Source organism: Scylla paramamosain, chromosome 42 (assembly GCF_035594125.1).
Source record: "Scylla paramamosain isolate STU-SP2022 chromosome 42, ASM3559412v1, whole genome shotgun sequence".
Classification (NCBI taxonomy): domain Eukaryota; kingdom Metazoa; phylum Arthropoda; class Malacostraca; order Decapoda; family Portunidae; genus Scylla; species Scylla paramamosain.
This window is the reverse complement of record NC_087192.1, coordinates 2,895,001-2,911,449: the sequence shown is the minus strand read 5'-3', so window position 1 is coordinate 2,911,449 and position 16,449 is coordinate 2,895,001. Positions and strand designations below refer to the sequence as shown.

Below are 16,449 nucleotides of genomic sequence, written 5' to 3'. Positions count from 1 at the left end.
CTGTGAGCTTGGCCTGCTCCATGATGTACTGGTACACAGGCTGCTCATACACGTACTCCAGATTGGAGTAGAGATGTGTGAGGTCATGGTGCTGCGGACTGGTCTGTCTGCCTGGAGTGGAGGCAGTGGTGGTGGTGGTGGTAGTAGTGGTGGTGGTTGTGGAGGGGCTGGTCTGCCGCCCTGTACCACCAGTGCTGGGGCTGGCCTGCTTGCTGCTGCTGCTGGGGGAGGCCTGCTTGGCAGTGCTGCTGCTGCCTGAGCTTGAATTGTGGTTGTGGCTGTTTGTGCCGCTGCCGGCCTGCATCAGGTGTTGGGAGCTGCTGCTGCTCTGGAGGGTGTCGCTGCGGTCACTGTCTGTGGTGGCTGATGGTGCAGTGGTGGTGCTGGCTGGGGTGGCACCACTGCCTCCGGAGGCTGGGGCGGGGTTACCGCTGCGGTGCTTGCTGCAGTGGTGGTGGCGGCGGTGGCTGCAGCGCCGACCCTCGCGTTCGCTGGCTGGCCGGCTTGGGGAGACCTTGGCGGTGGCCTCGGCAGAAGAGTGCTTGGTCTCCTTGTCTGGCCGCTCTGTCCGCCGGGAGTTGCTGTCGATGGAGCCACGGCTGCCGGTGGTGCCAGAGACCAGGCCAGAGTCAACCTGGGAGTGGGGTGAGCTGTCTGCTGAGCCTCGGCCGTAGTTGGAACGAGTGTCTTTGTCAGTGAGTGTGGATGCCCCACTGTCCTGCCCCTTGGGAGACTCAAAGGTGAATGGTGAGAACTCGTGCTTGGGACTAGGGGGACTGGGACTAGAATCTGAAGCAACCAGCCTGGTGTGTGCACTGCTGCTTGGCCGCAGGTCTGCCCTCAGCCTGGTTTTACCTGACTCAAGGGAGCGCTGCTTGCGGTGCATCATAGGAGTGGCCAGACTCTCCAGGCCAGAACTATCTGAACGTTGTCTGTGGCTGAGGTAACCATGGGAGCCCAGGGACGAGTCCGGGCTGCCAGCTGCCTCATGCTTGTTGCGGCGGCGTGGCTGTGGTGTGGACTCCACTGAACGCAGGCCACTGGTGCCACTGCCGCCACCACTGCTGGCCACCAGGAAGCGCTCATGCATGCCATCCTCGTCGTGGCAGCGTGGCCGAGACATGAAGCTGTAGCTGCGGGAGAGGGCTATTTCACGTGGCCGGTCCAGGTTCAGCTCTGACCTCTTGGGGTAGTTGGAGACATCAAAGCTTCGCTGCTTGGCCATCTGTAGCAGAGCAAAGTCATGCTGCGGTGCCCCCTTGTAGCGCGAGGATGGCTCTCTTCTGTCCGGATGAGGTCGCCGATGGGAGGAGGGGGTGCCAGGGGCCCCTTGGGGATGAGTTGGGGAGGACTGAGAAGACATGGAATCGGGCGAGCGTGGAGAGGAAGCAGGGTCTCCTTCCTTGCTGCGGCGCTCACCCACTCTGCTGTTCCCTGCCAGAGCCAACTTGGTGTCCCTGGGGCCGCCCCGTGGAGAATCCAGCAGCCGGTAGCCGGAGCTCTCCAAGGAAGTGCGGCTCTGTGACATGGAACTGTCGCTGGAACGACCTGACTCCTGCAGGAGGACAATGGCTGGTGCTGAGACAGCCTCTGGGACCTGATTGGGAAGAACACACCACCACCACAGAGGCAGAGGTGTGTACTTGGCTTACATCCCTACACAGTCCTGGCAAGGGCTTCACCACACGTAGTTCTGACAACACTGAAGCACACTAACATGCTGCCAAAGGTAATGCATCTATGCTTGATAAGCTTTTTTCTTAACAATATTATTATTTTAATGACACATTTCACTAACATTTGGTGCAAAGTATCACACTGTTTAGTGCAATGTTTCCAGGTTATCAGAAATACACAAAGTGCAATGTGCAATTACAGTTGCTCTCAATAAGACATTTAGAATCCTCATCTTTGAACATGCTAAAGAAAAGAAAAGCTTAAATCTTTAATTCAAAGCTGAATACTGAATAATGATAAAAAAAAAAAATTAAAAAGTGAATTCTTGTGATTCTTTTTCTTATCAGTAACTCAGTAACTCCTTGGATCAAGAAAGCCTTTGGTTAACAAGCAAACAGTGCTTTTAAAATATGAGAATAACATTACTGACATAACAGAAAATAACAACTTACCTTCATGATGAATCAGATGATGATGAATATAAAGAAAAATGCATCAATAAATAAGAGTTCAAAGAATAAACAAATTACTCTGATGAATGATGCTGAATGTGAGAGAGAGAGAGAGAGAGAGAGAGAGAGAGAGAGAGAGAGAGAGAGAGAGAGAGAGAGAGAGAGAGAGAGAGAGAGAGAGAATGAGAGCCTATAATGGAAGGCATGGAAAGATAGTGGGAGAGAAGTAAAGTACTACACCATTAATAACTGCTTATCATTAACTTACACCCCACACATGAGGAAAGAAACCTTGCCATCACAAGCACCACCACTCCACCACCAGTCAGGGAGTCCAGAAAGGTAACAGTTTGGTGATTAGATGTGCTGACTTTTGTATTGTATCCTATTATTAGTCCTTCCTTTTGATTATGTGTGTGTGTGTGTGTGTGTGTGTGTGTGTGTAATATGTGTAGATGAAAAGAGCTACTGGTATGTGTTGTTCATGTTTCCAGATTTACTGATATCCAACTTCACTTTAAATTCTTGACTATTTCTAGTGTGTACTAATTTTATAGCTCAAGTGTTCCAGATTTCTATGCTTCTCGAGGAAAACTGTATCTCATGGTGACTCTTCCGTTTCTTACAAAATCCTATAGTATGTATATTTCTCTTGAACCCCACGTATGTAAGTCTAACTGTGTGTATGTGTGCACTTGTCAGTCATGTAGTACAGCCACAAATCAGTGAATCAGTCAGTTGTCCAGTCAGTGTGTGCCTGCTCCACCACCTCATGTTGGCAGGGACTGTCAAGAAGGCAGGACCTCATCACATCCTGGGTAGCGTGTCACTTCACCATCATTTAAGGATTAATGTGATGGTGATTTTACAGTATTTTTTCTCTCATCCCTGCCAGTGATGTAGTGCAGCAGATGAAGTGTGCTGTGGCCAAGGGCAGGGAGGGTATGAGTCATGTCTCGCTGTCACCTCCTCCTCCTCTTATCTGTCACACCAAACCTTGCCTTAAACCTTCATAATTTCCACACACATCTTTGTCCATGTTTTCATTACAACAGTGGGTGCAATTACCTAAAGGTTACATGAGAACTTGAGCATAAGACTTACAGCTTACACAGGAGTGATTACTTGACTAGAATGATCTGCTTCCAAGCCTTAGCCTACAAGCCCCACAATGCACATCCTCCATCACCAGTGTTCAGACAGACACAGAAAGAGTGAGAGAGTGGGAGAGCATGTTACACCTCAGCGATGGAGGCGAGCCAGCTGAGCCTCGCCCTCACCGCCAACTAGCAGTCCACCACCAAGAGGTGTTCCCAGAAGTGCAAGACAAGGGTGGCCATGCCAGGAGTGGAGCCCCTGGGTCACTGCCACACACACAGGCCGTGCAACAGGTGGCTGCTGTTGTGAAGATGTGGCAGCCTCCACACAGCAATAAGCGCTTGCTACCCACTACCTGCCGGCGCTACACTACAGCCAGCCGCTAGAGAGGCCTAGATTGAGGCGCTAACCTGCTTGTAGGGGCGGGTGTAGGACAGTGAGGACCCCTGCGAGGACTGGGAGCTGCGGCGCATCCTGCGTCCACCTGCCTCCCCATTGGTGGCCTCGGGGTGGTGGTGGTGGTGATGGTGGTGGTGGGAGCATGATCCAGTATGGCGGTGGTGATGGTGGTGGTGATGGCCTGGAGTGCTGCCACTGCTGCCACCTCTGCTTCCACTGCCGCCGCCGCTGGGAGAGGTGGTGGGAGCCGAGGGCCGCCTGGTGGGCCGCGGGGAGGGTGCCGAGGAAGTCTGTGTGGTGGAGCTGGTCACCCTCCTAGCCAAGGAGTGTGGGAGGGAGAGGCCATCCGTCAGGCCGGATGGTTCCTTCTTCTGCAATGACCCCGGGCCAGGGCCAGTCCGTGAGTGCGGCACGGCCCGCCCTGACCACCTCAGCCGGCCCCCACGCCGCCCTGCCCCGCCTCCCCCCCCGCAGTCTAGCACTTCCTCTGCCCCACTGCTGCTGCTTATCCCTGGCAGGGAACCCCGTGGGCCCCGCCGCCCCAGGAAGGCACTGTGGCACCGCTGGAGGGAGCCTGGACCGGGCACACCACTCAAGGACGACCGGGATGAACTCAGGGAACTACTTGGGGACAGTTTGGGATGGTGTGGGGTGGACGCCATGCTGGGGACAGCAGCCTGGAGGACACCGTTTTTATGGGGAGGGATGGAGGTGGTAGTGGTGGAGGTGGAAGAGGAGATGGTGGTGGTGGTGGTGGTGGAGAAGGGGAGGGAACCATTGGTCTTGAGGCGAAGCTGCTGCGGGGCTGGGGAGGAATGCTGCGCCTGCTGCTGCTGTTTGGGGGGCGAGGTGCCCACCGGAATGGTGAAAGGAATCTGCTGTTAGGAACCAGCCACCACCACCGCCACCACCACCACAGCCACCACAGTCACCCAAGAGAGTTAGAGTCAGTAACAAAACAAAGATAAAAATAATGCAACCATTAAACTACACAAAAATTCATAAAAAGTACCTATATGCAAATAAATGGCAATTACATGTGCTATAAATCAAGAAAATAATTCTGAAATATCCAAAGTGAAACTAAAAGATATGAACACAACAAGGAATAATACTGCATCTAGGCTGGCCAACACACAAGCAACAGCTATATAAGGCTAATGCCAGACTGGAAAGCACTACACCACCCACAGGTGTGGTGGTGACAACACTACACCCTCCAAGCTACACCTCTGCATTGTATTTGCCTCACTGACTAAACCTTCTATGCTATACCCCCACTCTGATCCCTGCCTGAGAGAGAGAGAGAGAGAGAGAGAGAGAGAGAGAGAGAGAGAGAGAGAGAGAGAGAGAGAGAGAGAGAGAGAGAGAGAGAGAGAGAGAGAGAGAGAGAGAGAGAGAGAGAGAGAGAGAGAGAGAGAGAGAGAGAGAGAGAGAGACCTTCCAAGCTACACAATTAAAACTAAAGCTAACAATTACAATGAGCACACAACCAAGAGGCCATACAATAAAATTTACCCAAGATTTCATTAACGTCGAAAAATATCTTTCTGTCACCATGAGAATTCCTTTTCTCAGCATGACCTGAACAAGTTGCCTCCAGTTTAAGCACTATCTGCTGAGTGCCTCAAAAATATGACATGTCTTATGATTTTCAAAGTTGGAAACAATGCAAATAATCTCCTATGAATGTGCAATTTTGAGAATATAAGCCTGAACTGTTCCCAACCTGACCTTACATTGAGTCTCATGTTCCTGACCCCCCCATCACTCCTCCAAGCTGTAACGAGAGTTTGGGTGTCAGTGGCAGTAAAGGGAATGCAATGCTGTCCCAGGGAACACAGCTTGGTGAGGCCAAGCTGTGAGTAATAACACAGCTGGTGGTGCCCTCCACTCCTCCACTCACAGCAATGGCTTTACAATGCAATATCTCTGCACCATATCATTATATTTCCTGCACTAATTAAGTAAAGCTTCAGTTGCCAAAGTATGGAAAATCCAAAACTCCTCAAAAATTTTCCTCCCAGCTCAACCTCATAGAAAGATAATAAGCTTTCATAAATAAATGAACAAATCAATACAATATAATATTATTCTATTTGTGAATAAAAGAAATCTGCACAAAAGCTTAATGTTTGTGGAGGAAACATACATTATCAGCAACAGTAACTTCTAAACAAAGTTATAGATAAGCATTTAGTTGTTAATGAATACATACATACATACATACATACATACATACAGTAAATACAAGCAGATCAAAGCACTACTAAGTACATATTATTTGAAGCCACAGTTAGCAGCAGGCAAAAAAAAAAAAAAAATAAATAAATAAATAAACAAATAAATAAAAAATAAATGAATAAATAAAAAATAAAATAAATAAATAAAATAAATAAATAATAAAATAAATAAATAAAAAATAAAATAAAATAAAATATAAATAAATAAATAAAAATAAAATGAAATAAATAAATAAATAGACAAATAAATAAAACAGATAAATTAAATCAAATCAAATTAAAGCAAACAAATAAATAAACAAATAAACAAATAAAAAAAACAAATATATGATAAAATGAAATTAAATCAAATACATAAATAAACAAACATGTCAAGGATAAACAAAGGTTAATCTGGTGCAAAAATCACCACCACATATTCCCTCAGCATTAAACACAGGTGCTGCTACAAAAACAGGTGACAACAAACAATTAGTAACACCACAACACCAACCAAACGATGTCCTCCATTGCAGTAAGACATGTTTTGCCCAAGGTTACTGAACGAAGGGGATGGGGAGGAGGAGGGGGGCAGGGCAGAGGGTGGGAAGGAAGAGAACGGGAGAGAAAGAAAGGGACCTGGAGCACTTATCATAGTGAGGGAGGGAAGAGGAGAGAAGGGAAGGGGGCATTTCTTGGTGTGCTGAAGTATACAGAAGAGGGGATGAGGAAGGGAGGGTCTCCTAGGGGTTGGGAGGGCAGAGTCACCTGGAGTGCACATGTGTACCAATAGACAAGAGTGAGGTGGTACATGGAAGTCCAGAGTTCACATTGTCAGCTATTTACTTATGTCAAATGTGTCGCATCAAAATGTGAAATTGCTGATGTTCTTAAGATCTTTGACAAATCATCACATTTCTCAGGTCAGCCAGCCCTTACAGTCCTGACTCGCCTCTCTGCATTTTCTGACTTTCCTCAAAGCTGATATGAGAGAGAGAGAGAGAGAGAGAGAGAGAGAGAGAGAGAGAGAGAGAGAGAGAGAGAGAGAGAGAGAGAGAGAGAGAGAGAGAGAGAGAGAGAGAGAGAGAGAGAGAGAGAGAGAGAATCAGACTGTGAACAAAATGAAGAAGACAATGAAGCAACTGATGGGAATCCTGAGAGTGGACTTTGCAGGCTGTTTTGAAAAGTGATAAGGAAGCTCAGACAAGGGGAATAATTTCAAGGTAACTGAGGCACCATTGCCCTAAGTAAACTGCGGTATCACTTAATACTTACAACTGGGGTTTTCTTGACATACCTCAAGATTATTATTATTATGATTATGATTATTATTATTATTATTATTTTTATTATTATTATTATTATTATTATTATCTATTTCTTTATTTTGTGGGAGGGGGTGTAAGGAAGAAAAGCTGCATCACCATTTTTTTTTTGCTGAATAGATCATGAACACAGCCACTGACTCTTAACAACATACATTAATTTCTCCAATGATAAAGGCATAGACATCAATCAGTTTTGGAAAGCACACTTGTAAATCAGCTGTGACACTAGTACAGGCAGGTAGGAAGGCACCTTGCCATGAATATTTTGTGTACACACTCATGGACAAATTACAATTATCCCCCAAAACAATGACAATGTTAACACACTATGATGTTTTTTTCAAGTATTTTCTTTCCCTGGGATGTGAACTGAGGACTTACCAAGAGTTTTTTTTTAGCCTGTGTACACCTAAGTCACCTGGTGTCTGTCTATCTGTCCCCAGCCTGAATTGGTGGCATGCCTACCTCATCTTGGTATAGTAGCTCATCTCAGTACAGTAATGAGAGTACCCACAGCACCCCACCACACGTGCTCCACACCCACACAGTACTGGTGGTGCTGGTGGGTAACTCTTGGTGACAGAGTGCGGTGCCAATACATGATATAGATGATGAAAGGAAAGTGTGGGCGGGATGTTACCTCCGATCCTGCATCTCACACTACCCAATGCGCCACCACCAACACCTCCACAGCCTGTCTTATGGCACCACACAACACAATTGTTACCACTGTCATCCCTGTCTCTTCTGATACTCAAGACACACTATTCCATCTGTGAGTTAATTCAAGCTCACTTGATTCACACACACACACACACACACACACACACACACACACACACACACACACACACACACACACACACACACACACTGTCCTCCAATCCTCTAAACAAAAACAGCCCAAAGGTCAGAGGGAAGCATTTGTTCAAACAATAAACATTCCTTCCCTGTAACCTTGTCATGGTGGGACATCTGCCTTCCACTCCACCAACAACACACCACCATCACTTTCATGAGGTTTGGTTCAATTGAAATATACAGAATTCTGTTTACAAGATCTGTGGAGCTTAATCTATCCTTAAATACTGAAAAAACATTTATTAATCACCCAATCATACAAGTGTTATCCATGTTGCTTAGAATATGCAAAGCACTGCTGCCCACACAAGATGCACTGCAGTGTTATCAAGGGAGTTTCCTCAGAAGAACAGCAGGAGGACTGTTCATTACTGCCACTAAAATATTTAAGGTATGACTTGAAGGAAGGAAACAGTTCTGAGCCACAATATACTGATCAATAAAGGACATGGTGTTGGCCAGAGTGTTGTCTCCTGCAATATTTTCAGCAAAGTGTTGTCATCAAGAATACAGTTTTGTCAGGAAGCATTCATCAGACAAGCCTGCTTACAGCCAGTCATCAGTGACACCTTGGGCACTACTTATGGAAGTGTGCATCTTGTGGGACAGGAGAGCAGCAGCACTCAGTGATGACCCTCAGCACATGGGGATCACTAACATGAAGGCTCATTATACTTATATATATATGCAGTAAAATACATGTAAGTGACAAGTGTGCAGCTTAGCACTTAGCATCATCTCATCATCTCTAGTCAACAGTACCAGACCAGCTGTGTTAATCTACTGCTAATTCTACATAAGAAGTAGGAAGCACCAGCAGTTAGATAAGGAAAGTTTACATTTGATGGTTGAGAGAAAGCAGAGTATGATATAAATATTACAATGGATGTTAAATGAATGATAATGAGGCTAAGGTGACAAAATGTTACCATTAATATTATGAAGGAGCAAGGCACAGTGCTGAGAGAGAGAGAGAGAGAGAGAGAGAGAGAGAGAGAGAGAGAGAGAGAGAGAGAGAGAGAGAGAGAGAGAGAGAGAGAGAGAGAGAGAGAGAGAGAGAGAGAGAGAGAGAGAGAGAGAGAGAGAGAGAGAGAGAGAGAGAGAGAGAGAGAGAGAGAGAGAGAGGGGTTCAAGTTAAGGAAGAACAGCTGATAACACACACACACACACACACACACACACACACACACACACACACACACACACACACACACACACACACACACACACACACACACACACACACACATGCATCAGCTGAGTAGATAAAGCTAGAAAAGAAAATATAGCTATCGAGAGAGAGAGAGAGAGAGAGAGAGAGAGAGAGAGAGAGAGAGAGAGAGAGAGAGAGAGAGAGAGAGAGAGAGCGAGAGAGAGAGAGAGAGAGAGAGAGAGAGAGAGAGAGAAGCATTACCATTAAGAGCATCACCATTAAGACCACCAGAAGCAGATGACACACACACACAGACACAAACAAGGGAGGTCATGCAGGCCGTGGTGGGAGGGATGAGGTGTGTGAGGGTGAGGTGACAGGATGACACATAAAGGAGAGCCTGATAAAGTGCACAGAAAATAATGTAATCAATCAAGTGGAGGCAGGCAACATGGAGTGAAGCAGAGGTCATTTTGTTCTCTAGTGTTTTAACAGTTGTTTTCATTTGTTCTCTAGTGTTTCAGCTGTTGTATATTTGTTCTCTAGTGTCTCAGGTGTTTTCATTTGTTTTCCCTAGTGTTTCAGCTGTTGCATATTTGTTCTTTAGTGTTTTTGCTTGTTTTCATTTGTTTTCTCTAGTGTCTCTGCTGTTGTTTTCATTTGTTCTCTAGTGTTTCAGCTGTTTTCATTTGTTCTCTAGTTTTACCCATTGTCTTCAAAAGAGTTAAGAAGACATTAGTTAAAATGTTCGAGATTAACTACTTTCTTGTGCTTCATCTCTGTGTTTCCTCTCACCACGCTGAAGTCAAACCATCAGCAGACACAAGACAAGAGAGACAAGAGAGGAAGAGTTACATAATAAGTACATAATAAGTGAATGGGGGAAAAAAAGAAAAGAAAATAGCACAGTAGCAGATAATAAACAGATGTGTGAAGCAGGGAGCAGGAAAGGATATCAGAAGCGGAGGAAAGGTAAGGGCGTGCCAGTCAAGATGAGAGACAACCGTTGTATAACGCAAGGCAAGATCTGATGAGCACGAGTTTGAGTGGTGAGGTTTTTTCAGGCTGATGTCTTGATTTCAAGATGTTGAGTACCAGTTCAGTGTCATGTTATGTAAGGAAGATGCTCAGTGACAACAGGCAATGGATCAAGTGAACTCTTTGGTCCATTGAAGCTTGAATACATAATATCATGTAGTACAGTACTGTATCTGTACATCCATTACAGTGTCATAATTATATTTCCAAATCTGTGATGGTGTCAGCAGTTGTACTACTGCTGCTGAAAAGTCTCTTGTTTGTATTTGGATTCCGACCGAGTACAGCCAGATGCAAACCTGAGCTGTGGCTGCCTTGGTGCTCCACACACAGGTGACACAAAACACACCAATCTGTGGAACTCCAATGTCACTTACTGATACGAATGACAGGATGGGCATTGTTAGTGAACACCTGAGATCAGACAGGATCATTACCTGATTTGGTCAGCAGATAGTAATTTATTACAAATTTGCATTTATGAGCACGCTCTTTGTTGATAAGCTTCACCATCACAACATAATGGGGGTGGCATGTGCAGCCACTGTACTGGTAGTGTCTACATTTGGTATCCAATGTCTCCCTCAGCAATACCACCACATTCATGCCAGCTTCTTTTCAGTATTATATATTTCAGCCAATATCATTGTTAAGTTTTTTGTGCTTAGTGCATTGCTTTTTCATCTCTTCTTCTTTGTTGTCTTTTACTGCATTTCATGAGGCAGCAAATGCAGTAATTCCCTAATTGTCATGAGCAGAACACTAAGTATTGTGAAGTCTGCACTATGTCACAACTGAAACACTTAGCCACTGCTGGTGAGTGCCCAGGACAGGCCTGGTGATGCAGCACACATGACAATAAGAACATAAGAAAATAAGCAGACTGCAAAAGGCCATTTGCCATATGTACAATGCTTGTCACTCACTACTCCTCACACAAGGTGAGGACACCACTAAACTAACTCCACTCCAGTTTGTGCTCATTGGATTGTGTCTCACATGACACCAGCTTGAACAGTATAGAAGACTGGAGCAGAACAAACAATAATAGAAGCAGAGTAGTGAAGGAGGCAGAGACTGAGCAGCAAGGAAAAAAAGAAGCATACACAAAAGAGTAAAAGGAGCAGAAACAACCCTACAATGGAAGACAAGGGCAAGCCAGGAAGTGTGGGACAGAGGGAGCTAGACTGACAAGCAGGGGAACTAAAGGAAGACCAGGTAAAGAAGCAAATGAAGAAGACACATAAAAAAAAAAAGAAGTTAACATGAAAAACAGCAATACAAATTAAAAGGTGCAGAAAGAGGTAGACAGACAGGCAGGAGAAAACAAAGTAATGGCAGGTAAGGAGACAATATAAAGATAAAAACTGGTGTGATATAAGACAGAAGTACTGGTTAAATAGTACAGGTTAAATGCATCAGTAGAAGACAGGCTGGGAAGTAACTAAGGTGCAAACAGCAGGCAGTAGCAGCAGCAGTAGCACAAGCAGGCCACCCACCAGTTTAGCAGGCGTCTGAGTTCCGATGGATTCTTTGACCACCTTCCTGCCATCATCGTCCGTCAGCCACTTCCGTGTTCTGCTTGATCTGCTGCTGGGAGAACAGCTGGTGAGTGGGGGTGTGAGTAGTAAGGATGTGATATTGGTGGATGAGAGGAAGAGCTTACTGTAGAACAAGATGTGTGTGTGTGTGTGTGTGTGTGTGTGTGTGTGTGTGTGTGTGTGTGTGTGTGTGTGTGTGTGTGTGTGTGTGTGTGTGTGTGTGTGTGTGTGTGTGACTAAGACCTGTATTCTGAAACATTGCTCTCTCATCACGACTATTTTCAAAGGCCACGGAGATGATTAGCCAGGTTGTCAAGAGTGTTTCTCCTGTTTACAATATAGTAATCTTGCTAATCTGTCACTAGAACCATAAAAAACACCCTCAAAAACTTGTGTTACTTCAACTAAAGCTTTTTGAAAGTAGTGGAGGTGCAGCATAGGAGTGTTTCAGAATAAGGTCATGTGAGTGATAATGGTGGTGGTGGTGGTGGTGGTGGTGATGATGAGTGTGAAGCAACAGTGAATTCTCAATACACAGGCACAAGTATTTGGCAATATGAAATGCCACCACAAGCTGAATGGGTGGGTGGGTACACTGGTGGTTCCCTTGTGGTCTTATGTCTCAATCAGGTGAGGCCCAGAATGTACATCTTAAAAAACAAACTCATCCTCTTTCTGCTTCATGTGGGAATGTGTAATGATGATGTACATGATGATGACAACAACGACAACAGCAATAATAATAATAATAATAATAATAATAATAATAATAATAATAATAATAATAATAATAATAATAATAACACTAAGCACATGAACGAAGGAACAATAGTCGTGAAAAGCTATTGGGGACAGACACTCCTCCTCTCTTTGTCAGGAAGAATTACCAGCAGGAATGTGAAGCTTTGTGGTGTGTGTGTGTGTGTGTGTGTGTGTGTGTGTGTGTGTGTGTGTGTGTGTGTGTGTGTGTGTGTGTGTGTGTGTGTGTGTGTGTGTGTGTTAGTTTTGTTATTTACATTCTACTTTATCAAATCATCCATTATTGTAAATGTTCTGATGGCTTTGTATTGGCCATAACCTAATCTATATAAATTGTTTTATTTAGTCTTTGTACTTTTTGTGGCCAATAAAAATCTATCTACTCGTATCTATCTATCTGTCCATGTATGTGCATGCGTGTGTAAGAGAGTATAATTCCACACTGGACTTGTGATGACCAGCTATATCTTGTTAGAGAGAGATTAAGACCCTTCTACAGCTCAATGGGATATAAGCAAAGACACACACACACACACACACACACACACACACACACACACACACACTAAACCTCATCCCACCTCTCAAAGAAACTAACTCCTCATTATACAGTGAAGACTTTTTAGCAACCTGAGTAGCACACAAACCTCAGTGACTAATGTAGTGTGTGTGTGTGTGTGTGTGTGTGTGTGTGTGTGTGTGTGTGTGTGTGTGTGTGTGTGTGTGTGTGTGTGTGTGTGTGTGTGTGTGTGTGTGTGTGTTGGACCAAGGTGATGACATAATCTGATATGACATGGTAACTTTACTCATGAGGGCATTAAATAGGAGGGACAGTTAATCATAGGGTTGTTGACTGGCTGACTGGCTGACTGGCTGACTGGCTGATTGGTTGGCAAACTGGATGGATGTGTTTTGTGATTCTACTGTTTTCAATGTCAGGTTTTTTTCTTCTATTTATTTGTATATTATTATTTTTCTACTTATTAATTGGGAACGTAATGATGTACTGACATGTGTACTGACTCTATATTTGCTTGGTTTTACTGAATTTCCGGCTGATTTGTTAAAAACTATTAGGTCACGATTAAATGACGCTAAGCACAAATACAATTCTTTTAAGTTATATAGTTTTTCAATAAATAATTACAACCAGCTTGAGGGCAAGAATTTAGCAGGCTGGATTATATAAGGAAGGTATATGGATTCTGTAATTTACTCCCTTCATTATGACAACATTAAAAATAAACAAATCCTCATGACCTATCCATTCATTTATCCATTCATCCAGCAATACAATTCTCCCAACCTAATACACTCAACCAACCAGACAGACAGACAGACAGAAAGACAGACAGACAGCCATCCATCCAGCCAGCCAACATTCAGTCAATCAGTCATTCAGTCAGTCAGTCAGTCAGCTGGGGGCCACACACATGACCCACCTGCAGCTTGGCCAGGGGTATGATGTCACAGTTTTGGGGTCGGTGCCAGACGGTCTTCTGTGAGGTGGCGTTGTAGTAATAGAAGCGTGACGTGTTGGTATCAAACAACTCCCACCACTGGTTGTCGTCAAATTTCTTCCTGCAGGGCGAAGAAAGAACACGTTAAGTTTTCTGGTGGTAATGAAAAGTTCTGTAAATTCTATAAGGGAGGACACTGATTCCCCACCTCTGATTGCCATTACATTTCTTCCTGCAGGGCAAAGAAAGAGAAACATGTTGGGTTATTTTGGCAGTAAAGAAAAGGCTCTGCCAATTCTATATAGGAAGGAACTGAACTTAGTAACTCCCACACCACTGACTGCCAACAAATTTCTCCCTGCAAGGCAAAGGGACAGGAAGATGTTGAATTATTTTGGCAGTGATGAAAAGCTCCACTGTTTTTATTCATGAAGAAACTAAACTTGAAAACTCTCACTACTGATTACAATTAAATTTCTCCCTGCAAGCCAAAAGAAAAAATAAAAGACTTTGTTATTTTGGCAGTGATAAAAAAGCTCCACTGTTTTTATTTATAAGGAAACTAAACTTGAAAACTCTCACCACTGACTACCATTAAATTTCTCCCTGCAAGCCAAAGAAACAGAAGGATTTTATTTATTTGTTTGCAGTAAAGAAAAAAGACATTGAATTATTTTGACAGTAAAGAAAAGCCCTGAACTTGCTAACTCCCATCATTACTATTACTATTACATTCCTTCCCACACATTAAAAGAAAGAAACCATTACATTATTTTTGCTGTAAAGAAGACACTGGATCAATCTGGCAATAAAGAAAAGCCCTGTTGGTTTTATACAAGAGAAAACTGAATTTGCTAACTCCCACCATCGCTATTACCACTAAATCACTTCCTGCAAGGCAAAGAAAGAAAAAAACGGAGTGAGGTTGATCATGACAGGTGGGAAGAAGTGTATTCAAGGAGGCAATGACTCTATATACTGGGAGAGTCTAAATATAACACCCACCACTGCCTGTTGTCAAAGATCATTCCTGCAAGACACAGACTCAGGTTAAGAATGGATCAGTGTGTGACAGGGAGGGTGGTGGTGGTGGTGGTGGTGGTGGTGGTGACAACAATGACGATGACAACAGTAGTGGTAATAATAATAATAAAAACAGCAGTAATAATAATAATAATAATAATAATAATAATAATAATAATAATAATAATAATAATAATAATAATAATACCAACAACAGTAAATGCAAATAAGAGAAATAAAAAGAAAAAAAAACATTAGGATAATGAAGACTGATGATGATGATGGCAATGATGACAAAACAGAGAGAGAGAGAGAGAGAGAGAGAGAGGAGAGAGAGAGAGAGAGGGAGAGAGAGAGAGAGAGAGAGAGAGAGAGAGAGAGAGAGGAGAGAGAGAGAGAGAGAGAGAGAGAGAGAGAGAAACAGGATGATGACATGAAAGATAAACAACACATTTTCATAGCCATGTGGCTTTAAAAATATCTCTAAAACTTTTCTTCAGATTTCTCTTCCTTTCCTCCCATGTGTGTGTGTGTGTGTGTGTGTGTGTGTGTGTGTGTGTGTGTGTGTGTGTGTGTGTGTGTGTGTATGTGTGTGTGTGTGTGTGTGTGTGTGTGTGTGTGTGTGTGTGTGTTTTATTTATCAGTCTAGATACCAAATTGTCGCATAAAAGTTTCACACACACACACACACACACAGATGGAGTAGAGGACTGGTATGAGGATGTGAGGAATGGGAGTAATGCACACTAACGCAGGCAGGGTAATACCAAGAAGACTGGACTTACAACACAATTCTGGGAAGAGATTCAAAAATAGTGTCTGGGGTAGCCAAACTACATAACAGTGGAAGAGTAAAATATGCTGACATATTTAATACAATGTGAGTTGAACAGATAGGAGTGGTAGAGAAAACAAAGAAGAGTAATAATGATGATGATAACACATCCTGTGCTCAAGTGCCATTTTCCTTCATGTGTAAAATTAATTGATTGAAACAATAAAAATATATAAATAAAAAGAAATGTAAGATAATAATAATAATAATGTTATACTTAGTAATTTTGTTATATTACATCTTGATATTTACAGCCACACAGACTCACACACAAAGTAAATCCCACATAAAAAGATAAATATTAATGATAACTAAAACACATCAAACAAAAACATAAATTTTCAGATATCATTAAAAAGAATGAAATTATTTATATGCTAAGTGCTGTGCTAAATAGAACACAATTAATGATCTATCACTCCCAAGGTACCACTAAACATTCAAACAGCCTTACAAAACCCAGCAATGCAACCGAACCAGTCTTTCCGCACCACCACACTGGAGACCAACACTGAGGAAACATTCAAACACAGCGACATCTTACTTCTAACACAATTATCAACCTCTGCTGGAAGTTAGTGGAGTTTTCAGGGACGTATTCAA

At 43.6% G+C, this 16,449-nt stretch overlaps 1 protein-coding gene across 22 annotated transcripts in view; it reads right to left on the bottom strand.

Annotated features, from left to right (window-relative positions):
- The window catches only part of LOC135093264 (hornerin-like), an 83,319-nt gene that overhangs the window by 9,762 nt on the left and 57,108 nt on the right, over positions 1-16,449 (bottom strand). For 4 of the 22 annotated variants that reach the window (XM_063992343.1, XM_063992348.1, XM_063992344.1 and 1 more), the window contains 5 exons: positions 13,971-14,109; positions 11,728-11,818; positions 5,366-5,406; positions 3,638-4,501; positions 1-1,597 (listed from right to left, as the gene is read on the bottom strand). In XM_063992343.1, coding sequence (XP_063848413.1) covers positions 1-1,597; positions 3,638-4,501; positions 5,366-5,377 — 2,473 coding nt within the window. In that variant the 5' untranslated portion in view covers positions 5,378-5,406; positions 11,728-11,818; positions 13,971-14,109. Of the gene's footprint in view, positions 1,598-3,637; positions 4,505-5,365; positions 5,407-11,727; positions 11,834-13,970; positions 14,110-16,449 lie in introns of those variants that run through there. The other 18 variants (XM_063992346.1, XM_063992347.1, XM_063992355.1 and 15 more) reach the window with 18 other exon arrangements.